The sequence below is a fragment of the Rhipicephalus sanguineus genome, chromosome 7 (genome assembly GCF_013339695.2).
Source record: "Rhipicephalus sanguineus isolate Rsan-2018 chromosome 7, BIME_Rsan_1.4, whole genome shotgun sequence".
Classification (NCBI taxonomy): domain Eukaryota; kingdom Metazoa; phylum Arthropoda; class Arachnida; order Ixodida; family Ixodidae; genus Rhipicephalus; species Rhipicephalus sanguineus.
Window position 1 is genome coordinate 90,900,701 of NC_051182.1, and position 15,166 is coordinate 90,915,866.

The 15,166-nt window shown below is 45.9% G+C and overlaps 2 protein-coding genes across 2 annotated transcripts in view; both read right to left on the reverse strand.

The window, feature by feature from the left end:
* LOC119399593 (mitochondrial thiamine pyrophosphate carrier) overlaps positions 1 to 15,166 on the reverse strand; it is a 173,542-nt gene that overhangs the window by 60,203 nt on the left and 98,173 nt on the right. The gene's annotated exons all lie outside the window — the stretch shown is intronic.
* Positions 1 to 15,166, reverse strand: part of LOC119399591 (monocarboxylate transporter 13) — a 54,758-nt gene that overhangs the window by 13,935 nt on the left and 25,657 nt on the right. The window contains exons 2-4 of the mRNA XM_037666395.2: positions 10,457 to 12,013; positions 5,809 to 6,036; positions 3,433 to 3,715 (exon numbers count right to left, since the gene is read on the reverse strand). Coding sequence (XP_037522323.1) covers positions 3,433 to 3,715; positions 5,809 to 6,036; positions 10,457 to 11,668 — 1,723 coding nt within the window. The 5' untranslated portion in view covers positions 11,669 to 12,013. The remainder of the gene's footprint in view (positions 1 to 3,432; positions 3,716 to 5,808; positions 6,037 to 10,456; positions 12,014 to 15,166) is intronic.

The window sequence follows — 15,166 nt, forward strand, 5'->3', positions numbered from 1 at the left end:
TCTTTTTCTTTTTTCGAGTTTTCTATGTCTTTTTTGTCTCTCTCTTTTTCTATTTATTTCTTCCTCTCTCTTTATCTACTTCTTTCTCTTTTTCGCTCTTTCTGTTTTCCTTCCTATTTTTCTCCCTTTCTTTCTCTCTTTTAAATGCGAATGCATTCTTAGTCGGGCTATGTCAGGCGTCGGTCGGTGTCCGCGCGCCTCTCCGCTCTCACTCCCTCTCCCATAACAACAGCTGCGGGAGCGCGCCCTTATCCTTGCCCCTAGCAACTGGAGCAGGTGGTGTGGGCGGAGTAGCGGAGAGTGAGTGGAGAGGAGGAGTGCGCTCTGGCCTGTGAGGGCGCTCGCATCCGAGCTCCCGCGTGTGTGGAGAGAGTGTAGGAGAGGGCAGGTGCAGTGCTTCGCCGCTCCTTCTCTCGCCGTTCGCTCTCTCTCCTCCCTGCGCCCCCGCCTCAATGCAGTGCGCTTAAAACGTGTTTGTGCTGCCTTGGCACAGCCTGAAAACAGCGCGTTCTAAACACGTTTGTGCTGCATTGAAGGCGGTGGCAACAACTCTGAGGTGATTACGAATGCACGTAGGAAGCGTTCGTTGAAAGAGGCGCCCAAAAGGGAGACACTTGAGCGTGTCGACGTGTCCAGCTTTACGCCATTAAAATTACTACGCCGTGCACTCGCGGCGCAAGAAATGCATTCGCATTTCCTTACGATTTCCTTCGGGGGGGGTGGGGGCATTTTTTTATTTCTCGCTTGCTTCCTCATTTATATTTTTATACATGGTTTTGCCTGCATTACGCCAAGCAACAACAGCATACGACAGCCCAGGCCCTTAAAATGCTCCGCACATCATCATCAAGGCGCTCGAAGACCAAGAGGAAGAAGACTTCATGGCGCGCGCGCTCAGTATGCCATAGATGATTATGTTATTCGTGGTTTTGCATGCTATACACCAAGCTACGATAGCATACGACAGCATACGACAGCACTCGACAGCATACGATAGGCCGGGCTCCTGAAGTGCTCCGCACTTAAAGATTTGCCCATGGCCAGTCGAGTAACTGGTGAAAAACTTTTGTCAGAAGTTCACTATCAACGTGTTTTTACCAGCACACACAAGCGGTAGTTTAATACTCGGCAATAAATTCCTGAATGACAGGTATTTTGTGCTGTTTACTGTGTTTGCCATTTGTGTTAGAATTTTCCATAGCAAAGTGTAATAAAATATTCATAAAGTTGCATTTCACTATTTCTGTATTCAGAAGAAAGATTGTGACCAAGAAGTGTACCAATGTGTCGATTAATGCACTCAAAGTTCAGAAATTATGAAATTGGCAGAAAAGTCTTCTTGGTGGCCGAGATTTGTATATGTATGTATGTATGTTCCTTTCTTTTTTGGGCGAACAAAAGTTTTTTTTCACAGAAAACTGAACCTGGGATTAGAGCTGTGCACGGGCCGTATTTCCGAGCCCGAGCCCGGCCCGGGCCCGCTGACTTTGTCGAAGGCCCGCCCGAGCCCGACGGCAAAGGGCTGCGAGCCCGCCCAGCCCGGCCCGACGTACGAAAACACAATCCCGGGCCCGGCCCGGCTTTTTGAAGGTTCGCTGCGAAAACAAAACATCGTTTTCCGGCAAGTTGACATTTTATTGAGCATATCAAATACGATCAAACGACACACGACGAACAGTCTCTATTACACAGATTACAAATTACAAGTAGACGGCCTCATGCCAGCAACAATGGAGTTCGCTCGCCAAAGCCGTCACGTGTATGGGGCAGGCCCGTAGCCAGGAACTTTTTTCGGGGGGGGGGCACTTGCTGAAAGCCTTGACTATTTGAGAAAAACGCTTATTTTCATGATTTATTTTCGGTAAAACACCATGTATCATAAAAATCTCGGGGAGGGGGGGGGCGGCCCCCCCCCCCCCTCTGGCTACGGGCCTGGTATAGGGTATGCACATGCAAGCGTCAGCTTGCATGAAGGCGATCTACGTCCGGTCGCTCATCGCTGTCGCGTGCATTTTCACTCTGGGATTTGGCCTTAAATCTAACGCGAACAGTTGCGTGGCGCCGTCACTAGCTCAGGTGGTGTTACTTCTCTGTTTGTCGGAGTGCAACAGAGGCAGTGCTTTACCTGCTCCCCTTTTGCTTAAAGTAGCGAATGGAAAGGAAAAGCAGTAAAGGGCGGTCGCGGAAAAGGCGCTGTATGCAAAACAATTCCCGCTCATTCTCTACATTTCGGGCATGAGTCGGGCTTTCCGCCGGGCCCGAGCCCGGCCCGATAAAACTCCAAGTAGCCCGAGCCCGGCCCAGGCCCGAGGTGAAAATACGTCGGCCCGCCCGAGCCCGGCCCGGGCCCGAGGTGAAAATACGTCGGCCCGCCCGAGCCCGGCCCGCGGGCCGGGTCGGGCTACCCGGAGCCCGTGCACACCTCTACCTGGGATTACTGTACTGGGTCCAAAACCTGCGTCTAAAGTAAATTTCGTCAAATCGAGAATGGTGACCAGACCACCAGTTCATTAAGGTGCGTATTTGGGCCGGTTGGTACATGTTCAACGATACGAGAAACAGCGCGACACACAGGACAGTGAAAGAGACGGACCAAGCGCTGACTTACAACCAAGGTTTTATTCCGTACATGGGGGTATACATATATAGCACACGCAGCATGAAAGTAAGGAGAGGAGAACAGTGACGTGGAACTCTTTTCACGAATTCTATGAACGCTTCTGAAAAAATAATAAAACCGTCATCCACTAGACAGATAGGCAATTTCCCTGGTGAGGAGCGCTAACGAAGGCACACTCACGCACCTGTCACCTTTTTTGTCAATGCAAAATGCCTCATAAATCTCACGTGCTCGTTGATCACTGTATCGCCGAAGTATCTTACATTGATCGAACATTGCATGACAGCCACATACGGAACTGTGCGCAGCTAGGTGGCTGCCCACAGAACCCCTCATTAGATTGCGGTGTTCCCTGAGGCGGTCGCGCTGTTTCTCGTATCGTTGCACCAGTTCATTCTTCTCTGGATTCACTCTCGACATGTCGAATGGCTTAAAGAGATGCATGCTCCCGATGGCATATTCCAGAGCGCAACGCTGCTGCATGTAATAAATTATAAACTACAGTAAAGAGTTTATGTAAGTGTAGGGAATTAAGAGCGTCACTGTCACTAAAAACATGCTAGCATTCGTCACATCATAAATCACACATAACATGTTAACAGGGGCGTAGCCAGAAATTGTTTTCTGGGGGGGGGGGGGGTTCATCGATACTTTATGTATGTTCGTGTGTACATTTGTATGTGTGCGAGTATATATATATGCAAGCAAAAGTGAAAACTTCCAGGGGGGGGGGGGTTGAACCCCCTTCCCCCCTTATGGCTATGCCTCTGCATGTTAATGACCAGCAATGGTTACCGCAGGGCAACACGCACCCGCAATGGGGGGTCCCATGAGACCAGCGACTCCCTGGATGAGCAGGAGGAGGCCGTAGGCGCCCGTGAAGTTGTCCAGCGAGATGAGGTTGACCAGGATGATGGGCACCAGCGTGTAGTTGGCCGAGATGGCAAAGCCGTACACCGAGCTCAGCAGGGACAGGGCCGTGTAGCTGCTCACCATGGGCAGCACCGCAATGGCCGCTCCACTGATGGCCGTCAGCAGGCTGTAGAGCAGCGTGGGCTCCAGCCACGACTTGTCGCCCAGGTAGCCCACTATCACCTGCGCAGGGCCGACAACGGCGGAGTAGTGGTAACTCAGTGGTACGCGTAGCTGGGATAGTTAGCCAGTGCTGTTAAGGTTTAGGAGGTTTAACTTTCCAAAGCGGCTCAAGTTATGAGAAACACCACAGAGGAGGGCTCCCGATAATTTTGACCACATGAAGTTCCTCAATGCGCGCTGACATTGCAGAGTACACGGGCCTCTAGTATTCTGCCTCCATCAAAAGGCACCGCTATGGCCAGGATAAAATCTGCATCTTTCGGATCAGCAGCCAAACACCATAACCACTGAGCCACTGTGGTGGCCAGTATATATTTTATTACGAAATTATGAGCCATAAACACCATAGCCGTTTTGCAAATCGAAATAAAAAGAGGGAAAGGCAATGTGCGCATTATTATAGACCACACACTCTCACTTGATTCCTTTCCTCTTTCTACATTTCAACTTGCGCTAGGTGGAAACTCTGCTTATGATCCGTAAAACGGCATCAATAAAGTCGTAGAAGAGTATTGGCAACTGACTGAGCTAGTTGGCAGTTCGTGTCAACGAGGAAACAATGCGAACATTTTTACTAGAAGCGCTTGTGCAAGTACTATTGTTGATAGACTGCGTAAATTCAGCATATGCAACAACAACTTTTGCATTTCCTTGCCCCATCTGCATATTAGTCAGTCCTTTACTAAAAATTTAGGGCAGAGGAAAGCATGTTTTGAATGTGAACTTTTGTTTTATAGTGTTTTTCTCATTTGTTGTTCTGTCGCTGCTCGAAAAATGGGGCCATGGACCACGTCAAGCCTTGATGGCTTTTTAGTTCATGGTCCTCAACATCACTTGTATGTATGTTGTTGAAATAAAATTTGATTTGATTTGATGTTCAGTAGACTCTGAAGATTTGATTTGGTAATATGCGATGAAAAAGTGGCTGGCTGAAATCACACATAGGGTGGCCTCCTATTTAAAAAAAAAAACCCAACATGCAAGCCTTGAGACTATCACAGCCATAATCGCCATTTGAACACTTATCCCTCGAAGTTTGACCTGTACTGTTCATATAATATATACAGTTCAACAAGAGAACATTCAAAAGCCGAAAAGAAAGAGAAAGTTTTCTGTGAACTTTTTGCCAAGGCATTTTTCGTGAAAGGGCTGCCTCAGTGCCAACAGTGGCCTTTCAGTGTCTGTTCAGTCGAACATTTTTCACCCTACTCATTTTTAAGTGATTTGTCTCTCGAAAACATGTAATAAGCTACATTACAACATTTGTGATGACATCGCATTGTTTGAATAGAGACAGCGATACTGCGGTGAATGCCCACTGTTGGATTTGCAACGCATTTTTGAATAAAGATACAAAGCGCGCATGCCACATATTGATGGAAACAAGAGCGCATAAGAATTAAAGGGGTCACGAACCACCCATCGGGCTAGGAGAAGAAACATCCTGCGGAAAGCAGACATTGCTGTGAACAGCCCAGCCAAATGAATTCGCGATGCAATAAACTCCAATACTGAAGTCGTTTGATGATTACTTGAAGAAATGGTTCGGGACCCCTTTAAAGGGACACTAAAGAGCAAAACGATTTTTCTCATATTAGTAAAGTACTTTTTCAAGATGCCAAAAACACCACGCCTGCTGCAAGAGGGTGCCTTAGTAAGCGAGAAAACGCATAAAAACAAAATGTGGGTGGCGACGCCACCTAGAAGTTTCCGCACCATTCGCCGTGACGTCACATGTTTTGATGGCGCCTACTAGGGACTACGTGGTTCCTAATCGGTAAAAATTAAGTACATTGTCCTCTGAGGGGGCCACAGACCTAACATACCAAGTTTGGGGTAATTTTGTTGAGCCAATGGCGCCAAGACACGATAAATACACTTTGAAATCCGTGACGTCACGTGGGGAGATTTCGATGCGAAATTTAAAAATGATACTTTGAACTTGATTTTCTCCTCTATTAATAAACCTATGATGGCGAAACTAATGACATTAGAGTTCTCAGAGCACAATTTATCGATCTAAACCAATTCACTGTTTCTCTTTAGTGTTCCTTTAAGCTCGCTGGTCCTGTTACTCTAGGTTCTGCACACACCACGCCAAAGGTGTTGAGGATGCCTATGAAGGAGATGAGGAAGGATGCCCGGTCCTTGTCGACGCCCAGCTGGATGGCGCTGTCGGGCAGGTACATGTAGGGGTTGTCAACGCAAGCGTTGAGCAGGAAGTTGGAGATGCACAGCAGCGTGTAGCGGCCGTTGAGGAACAGCCCAACATCCATGGAGTCGAGCAGCACCTCTTTCAAATCGCTCAGCCACTGGCACGTCTGCGATGTTTTAAGGAGCGCAGCGAGTTGGCATATCGACGAGTCAACGAAATGGCCGATGCAAGAAAACTAGTACACTTGCAGCGAATGCATGGATATGACCCCCTTGTAAGATGACAGTGCAAACATCACTCCAATACAGCTGTTTGGATGACTCGAAGGAACTTAATAAAATGTCTGTGCATTTGAATTCTCTTCTGTAGATTTCGAATTATTAGCCCTAAAAAAGATCCTCTAGCAGATTCAGACGTAAGAGGAACGCAAAGGAGTCGGGAAGACACGATTATCACTATCGCATAAAACAACAAAATCAACTACCAAGGGCAAATGCACACAAGAAATGCCCCACACAGTGTATAGATGCATGCAAGTGAAAGAAAAATAGTTGAACCTTGATGTAAACAGCATGTCTAACGGACTATTGCCTATAATGAAATGTACAAAAATTGTCTCCCAGCTAACACAGCGAAACAGGAATCAGTTTATAACAAATATTGCATATAAAGAATATACAGTTTGTGTGAGATGGGACTGATAAAACACGGTTTTGACTGTACTGGAAATTCAAGCTATACATATAGAGCAATGCAATTACTCATCACAAATCAAAGTGGGTATCAACAGCAGTGTAGAATAGTGAATCAGGCCTAGTTGGTACTTGTTTCTAATCACTCCAGCTCAAGAAAACTCGGGATGAGGGGAGACCCAAAATGATGCAACACGGAAATGACTATGTCTGTTGCCATGTCTCGTATTTGGTATTCTCCCTTTAGTGCTTGAATTTTTTTAGCGCAGTAGTAGTAATGACACTTCATTGCGAACAGTTTGCAAGAACTCAAGTTACATAATCGGCCCATCAAGAGTCACATAGTGCATAAAGAAAAGTATATTTAGTCCATTATGATATCACACTATGCCACTGATAACAAGAATTATCATTTGAAGTATTATGACAGGGGGTGCTTTGATTTTTTTCGATCACACTCACCAACTATATAACGTAGGGTAGTGTGTTTCAGCAGTGTGAAAACAATTTGGTGAAAGCATCAGTTCCTCAAGTTCAAATCATTCAAGTGTTAGCCCTGGCTCAAGCAAATCAGACTCTGTTATCATCTGGCTTCATTTCTGATATTGCAATATTTGCACTATACAGTAAGCCACTCGGGGAAGTGGCTAGCGCTTCCTACTCCACTTTCCCTATTGTTTGTGGTATAGAAACGTGTCTGCATGAAAGTGAACAAAACCAAATCTTACATAATTTCAACTGCAAATGGTTTGGATGTTCAGCTTATCTAGTGCGGCAAATCAGACCAATTGAGAAGTTGCCGACACAGCATGATCTGAGAATAGATAAACACCAACAAGCCCAGCGCTGTGTGTGTTCCCTTCCTGTGTCCCCATTGTTTACTCGCACTGTGCGGTTCATCAAGCCCAGACCTTCACATTACAGCGTTAGCAAGAACAAAATTACCGACTATTACAATAATCCCTAGGGGGACTTTTGAGCCCAGCTTTATGTGTGTTTTCGTTTGGTGATAAATCGAGGCAAAGAATTTGAGAGCTATGTATGTAAGTGCAGTTAGACAACTGTTAATATTAATTTCTAATGTTTATTTGGTTTCTAATTTTTATTACTAACTCTTTTTCATTTCTTCTTTGTCTGCTTTGCCAGTGCAAACTGCAGTCACAGACAAATCTTTATGAGAGACTTTAGTGGAGGGCTCTGGATAATTTTGACAGCCTGGGGTTCTTTAATGTACACAGGCATCGCACAGCATTCAGGCCTCTATCTAGCATTTTGCCTCCATTGAAATGTGACCACTGCAGCTGGGATCGAACTCGTGACATTTGAGTCAGCAGCCAAGCATCTTAACCACTAAGTAGGGGTGTGCGAATATCAAATTTTTTTAATACGAATCGAATACGAATATCCACCTTCGAATATCGAATATCAAAGGAAAAATGCGTCCAAAGTAACAATATTTTATTTAACATGTAGCAATTTGAAAAAAAAAATCATTAACAGCCTGACTGGCAACATGACATACACTGCTATCTCCAGAACACAATGTCCAGGCTAGCACAATGCACATCACAACACAAGCAAATATCACGGCACAATGAAAGTAATGACTAGATGTTATCATGAAGAAATATGAGTTGCTCCGCATGATCAGGCAGGCGCTCCCTTCTCACAGAGACACCCCCCCCCCTGCCACTGAAAAGGCACGCTCGCTTGGAACGGAAGTGGCTGGTATAGGGAGGTACATGGGGCAAAGCTTTGCCAGACTGGGGTATCTGAAGGTGCCTACAGTCTGCCACCAGTCACATGGGTCACTGTCTTTCTTCAGAAGTGGGCCCGCATAGTGAACGAGTGGTAGTGCGGCACGTTACGGCCACATAATATTGAAAATGTACGGTTACATGATCGCCAACAGCGCTGCACGTCGGAGATGCACCAGCAATAAATCATACGTATTGGGGCGCTCGTCGCAGGCAGATATCGTGCCTCCGTGTACTTACGATGTTTATCGCTCCTCTCGGCAACGTTTTTAGCTATACGAACGCAGCAGAAATGTGGGAAGACGAGTTATTTTATGCATGATAATCGAATCGCATATTCGATTTTTCGAATATTTGAAGTTATCGAATATTCGAAACTTTTCGAATATACGATTTTCGAATCGAATACGAATATTTCGAACGTAATATTCGACGAATATTCGAAACTTTCGAATATTCGCACACCCCTACCACTAAGCCACCATGGCAACAAAAAATGCCTTTTAAAATTGTTTTGTAGTATACTGATGTACTGGGTTTTACACATAATTTATGCCAAAGAAAACAAGAAAGGTGCCTCTTGAAAAGTTGTGAAACAATGTTTTGTGCTTGAGAGCCTTTCTAGCAGGTTTGCAAAAAGACTCTTACACAGCATGTATGGAGCAACATAAAGCTAGACTGGGAAATTTTTAAGAATGGCCTACAATCTTCTCAATGATGCTTTTGCTCTGGTTATAACATTTGAGAAGTTGATCAATTATTGTGAAGTAATCATGCAACTAGGTGAAATACAAGAAATAGTCTTACCTGTTTCAAACAATGGCAAGCAACACTGTCTTGGTTCTGCCAAGCTACATGGCACTTTCATATTTTGAATTCTGGCACAAATTACAAACTACAGTTGCCATACGACCAAGACATTGATGAGAATGCAGCTGGTCACCAGCACAGATAAACTATTGTTAAGTTGGTAATGCAGCTTTACGATGTCATTGGAACACTCAAATCGTGTCACTGGAACAACGCACAACATAAAGAAAGACATGCTGGTTATAATGAAGAATATAGAAGTACTAAGCTTAAATATAGTGAAGCATTTGAAGAAGCTCGGGCCAAAGTGAGGCAGTGGCAAAACAGACCAATAGGCGTTCCCAAAATATGTGGGAACTTGCTTATACAGCTTTGCTGTCTTTGATGAGCTAGTTGCTCCAGTTGGCATACATACATGAAAATTATTTACTCAATTATTCGCAATACTTTAAGCCCTTTCAGGCTGTTACAGGACGAGAGTGAGCTAGTTTGTGTATCAACAGTAGTGAACTCGAAGCACTAACACAAAAGCAAGGTTGACATGGTGGCCACAGATGCACTTTGAGGGCCACAAAATGAGATACAAAAACATGGAGGATGTTTGAGCTTCGCCTTCAAGAGTAGAATGCAATGGCGTAATCGGGCCCCATGTGCATCATCTTCTAAATCCCTAGCCTGGCTTCGCTTCTGGGTCGACACCTCAACCGTGATGCAAGGAAAGGTCAGTCTCCGCGCGTAACATCGGCTGTTTGAAACTACCATAGAATGCCTATTGCAAGTACAGTTGTGAAATGCCCATTATGACATAATCCTTTTCTCTGCAAATTGGCAAAGTACCCACTATGTGACCGTAAAGCAACATGCGCACCTGTGCAGCTGCACGCTTTATTGATGCTATTACTGATAATGATGATTAATTATGCCTGTGCGCTTTTTAATTGGTGGACCTTTAAACCAACAACTCATTGTTCAATTCATATGTTTTGATGCCTGATGCGATTCTACGCTTCTGCCGTGCAATATTACATGCGTCGGGTCACACACTACTCGCACTACATGACATTCATATAGGTTTTTTTTTTTTTTTTCGAAACAGTTTCAAGCACGTGCGTGGCTCTGTGTTAGAACATCTGCTTGCCATGCAGAAGTCCTGGGTTTGATTCCCACTCCAACAGAAGATTTTTGTTATTTATTTGCACCTATCTCGAATTTTTGCTCACGCCTATGCCGATTTTTCACTCACAACCAACGACGCCGACAACGGAATATCTGTGAAATGAGCTCTTTAACACTATCGCGTTAATATGAAAACGTGAATGATGCTCACCTTGTCCTCTCCGCTGATGGTCAACATGCTGTTGCGGTATATGTCGGGGCAGCTCGAAGCTCGCAGCCGGTAGCGGCGTATGTTGAGCATGGCACCGCGGTACGTGAGGCTGCCCCGCTGAAGCCGCATGTTGCGCAGGCACGCCGAGTCGGCCCGCTGCTGCAGACGGCGCTCACCCCAGCCGCTCGGCCCGTCACGGCCTCCCACGGCCACGGGGCCGGCGGCGGCGGTGGATTTTGACGGTGGAAGCACAAAGTTGGGCGGCATGCTCTTGATGGTCGAGCTGGGGTCGATGGTGTTCCAGATGTTGGGGTACTGTTCCAGAAGCGTGTTCAGGTGGCCCTTCTCCTTGTTGTAGTTCTCGGACAGCACGTCCAGGGGCGCACCGCGCTGGTCCGTGATGTAGGTCGGAAGCTGAATGAGTGAGCTGCAGAGCCTCTGGTCGCTTCCCCCGGCAGAGGGCAGGGTCCTCTTCTCATGGGCGTCTGCGCCGTTCTCGTCTTCATCGTCGTCCCCGAAGAGATCGAGGTCCCTCATCAGGGCACCAGAGATGACCATGTTGAGAAAGAAGCCAGCCAGAATGAGCAGCGTTCCCTGCCAGGCAAACGTTTCCAGCAGGCGGATGGTCAGTGGAGCGAACACGAACGTTCCGATGCCCGTGCCACAGACGGCAAGGCCCGTGGCCAGCGACCGTCTCCTCTCGAAGTAGTAGGCGACGCTAACGATGGACGTCACGTAGCAGAGGGCCAAGCCGAAGCCAGACACACTGAACGTGAGGAAAAGAAACTCGAGAGACGTGCCGACGTAGGAGGCCACGAAGCCGGCGGCAGCCAGAAGCGAGCCCACGATGCAGACGCGCCGGCAACCGTACCGGTCCGTCAGCGACGATGCAATGGGGCCCGTGAGAAGTGGCATGCTCAGGTAAAGAGAGCCGACCCATGCTGTCTTGCCCTTGCTCTGCTCGAAGTAGTCAATGAGGTCGACAAAGAGGATGCCAAACGACATGGAGACGCCGTCGGCAATCAGGTTGATCATGAAGGAGGCAAACACGACCACCCAGCCCCAGCCACCGTCGGGTGGCGTGGCTCGGCGGCAGCGACCATCGCTCGACGAGGAGGACGAAGAGGAAGATGAAGACTGCACCGAACACCGCTGGTCTAGCAGCTGCTGGCCAGAAGGCACCTCAGACTTGGACTCTTTGTCCACAGACATGTTGGTGCGACACACGGGGACAACGAGAGTGTTATTACAATGGGGGCCACGGGTGTCAGGTGGGTTTTGCACTCACTACGCAGGGGGCTGGTGGTCTCTGCACTACACTGGGAGGGTTCGAGATTGGGTTGCGTGCACGGGGCAGGTGTGGGGGAAGTGACTAGCAGGTGCTCTAGGTTCTTGCTGCTGTAGATTTCAGGCACTGATATACCGAGCTGCTGCAGGAGGACCAGTTTTGCCATGGGGCGTTGCAGAGCGTACGACTTGTTACTCAGGCGCAGGTGGTTGGCCGTCCAGACGTGCTGCTCCGGCAGTCTCTCTGATCTGCCACTGATCCCATCAATTCTGCGCAAGAGACACACAATGCCCGGTACAGAGTCTTGCATAAGGCACTAGTGCAACAAAGTGGTCATGTAATTTTACCTCCCTTCAAACTATCTTATAGAAGATGGCAGGAAATGAAGGCTGTAAATCGATTGTAATCGCTAATCAAATTGCAAAGCACTTTATAAAAGCACACTTCCATTTTCCTTCTAATAATGCAAGTCAATTACTGCATTATATCACCAGTTACCTGTGCTGCACAGTATACCTGCCAAATCCTGTTCTTCCTACTATCACTGGCTCATGTTTGTTCCCTAGTACATACTGCTGCCTGTCAGCTTCTTGACATAGTACCTATTATGGCTTTTATTTTAAACATAGCATGTATTAGCGTGGTACATATAAAAAATAAACACAACACAGACGTATAGAAAGGTAGACACTAACAATATTTTTGTCTCTGCGCACTCAAAGCTCATTAAGAGAGGCATCGCGAACTTGTGTTTTAAAAATGCCCTGACCAAATCGTGTCATCACAAGATGGCATCCAGTTTCGAGACCCAAAGCAAGCGTCTAACTGAAGCAGGCTATCCAATTCTGTTACAGGTCTCAGCTGCTGACCGCATTCTGAATGATTCACGTAAAGAAAACATGCATGAAATTTCGGAGTACTTGGGCCGCAGAGTAGGTGTGATCCCTTGTGTGCACACTATTTCCCACAACTTGAAAAAAGTGGCCCGGCGGGTTAACGTATGAGCTGTTTTATCAGCGCTCAAAAAACAAGGGGAGCTATGCAAGCTGACTTGCCCAAATAGTGTCGCTCAGTCAGCTTGTGATAAAGAACACCACGTTAGATTTGTTGACTGTGTGTGCTGTGTAGTCTACAAGTTTTCATTATCATGCGGGAAGTACTATATAAGGCAGACTAAATGGTGTCTGAATGACAGATTACGCAAACACAGCTATAACGCGAGAAATAAGCTTTCAGCGGGAGGGTTCCTAGCGGCACACTGCAAAGGCTGCAAGTGCTCCCCTAATCTCTATATAGCTGTATCGTTATCGGCCGGTTTAGGAATCAGCTCACACGAGAAATAAAAAAAGCCGAAGCTATAGCAGAATTGGGAAACTTGTGTGTGAGTTCGCCATCAATTTCCTTGTCGGATAAGTAATAATAATATCTGGGGTTTAATGTCCCAAAATCACGATATGATTATGAGAGACGCTGTAGTGGAGGGCTCCGGAAATTTCGACCACCTGGGGTTCTTCAACGTGCACCTAAATCTAAATACACGGGCCCTCAAACGTTTTCGCCTCCATCGAAAATGCAGCCGCCCAGTGGCGTAAATCCAGTCAAATCACAAGGGGGGATACACATCTTGCCATAGTGGCCATATTGTTTTTATTTTTATTTATATAAACATTAAAATCATGCTTTGAAATAAAATTTTAAGAAATCGAGCATCTGTTCCCAGCTCATCTAATCGCATTGTTCTATTGAGTCTTCTACGAAAGCAGTGAAGCGGCCCAGTTGCGATTTCAATAGTCTCAAATATCTGAAGGGTATTGGACACAGGCCTACACACACTGCAATATAAACAGGCATTAACAAAAAAGTTGACTGCACTATACAATTCAAATATATGGTGTTTGAAAGATAAATCTCAAGGGGGGACAGTGCAAGAGGTGCCCCCCCCTCCAGCCTGTACACAAGGGGGTTCAGGACCCCCCTGACCCCCCCCCCCCCCCCCCGTGATTTACGCCAGTGCAGCCGCCACGGCCGGGATTCGATCCCGCGACCTAGCTTCCTCTTAAAGCCCCTCACTGAAGTTTCCATGTGATCTCCAAACTTTCAACAAACTTTTCTTTTTGAGGCTTTCAAAGATTTTACTCCTTACGATCTTTTTATCCTCTTAAGACAAACACTAACCTGGGAACACTAAATAAAATTTCTGAACATCTCATGGAAACAACACCAGACGGGATGGGGCAATAGCGCGTCAGTTTTATTTTTTTTTATCAGTGTTTGTACAGAGTGCACATGTCATTTTTTGTTAGTGTTTGCACTTTTTGCAGCATGCATATTAAAACTTTAACATCTATAATTCATATTCTTGTAGGACACAAATGAGCATCTGCAAAATCATAAAACAAGCCCTAAATAGTTAACAGAACAACTTTTCTTGCAATTAAACAATGTTTCAAAAATTATTCACATACATGTTGCCCAACAAAGCCACAGAAACTGAAACAGTCATTGCAAATATTTCATGTCAATGAACTCCTTTCACAACATTCACAGATGCAAACAACATTCACAGATGCAAAAGGGTGCTCAAGCTGATAGACAGGGAGTGAAACAATTGACTAAGCAGCGCGCAGCCAAGGTCTCCCCTTCGTTAAAGATGTGCACAGGGCAAGAATTATACAGCCAGACTCGAGCTATTTTACTGTGTCTGTGTTCGTTGCGCTACATTTAATAGTGAGCTATATGTGAAGGTTTTTAAATCCCTTTACACTGACAGCAGTTCACCTCACCAATGGCCCCCACTGGACAATATTTCCACAAACTTCCCCAACTCTATGCAGTGACATGACGTTGGTGACAACAATAACAGTGACATAACGACAGCACAAATGACTGCGCACTGTGGTGTCACAAAACGTAACACACACTGCACCAACCCCTTTTCAAGTTCTAAACTTTCACTGTAATAAAAAATATCAGAAGTGTCAACACGTGCATTCTTGCACTCAGTGCAGTGAATTAAGCTTGATTTAACTTGATCCCCAACTTACACTCTCATCGAAGCTGTAGACAACAAAAAAAAAAAGTAGGAAAACACAATTATTTCTGTTATAAAAAATGCCCTGGAAATAATTTAATTCATCTCTGAGGCTCTATTTTTTTTTTAGTGCCAAAACCACAATCTTATTACGAGGCATGCCATAGCAGAAAGCTCTCTATCAATACCAACCACCACAGGTTTTTCGTTATCATTTGAAACGTCGCTGCCACAGCCAAGACCCACCCCCGCAACCTTGAGCTAAAGTTTACACCATAGCACAAGATTTATTGAAATTCTTACAGCTTTCGGCATTCTCTATGCAACAATGCCACCAAATCTAAATATTTGCAGAAAATGCACCTTCTACTTAAGCAGTGAAAAAATTGAT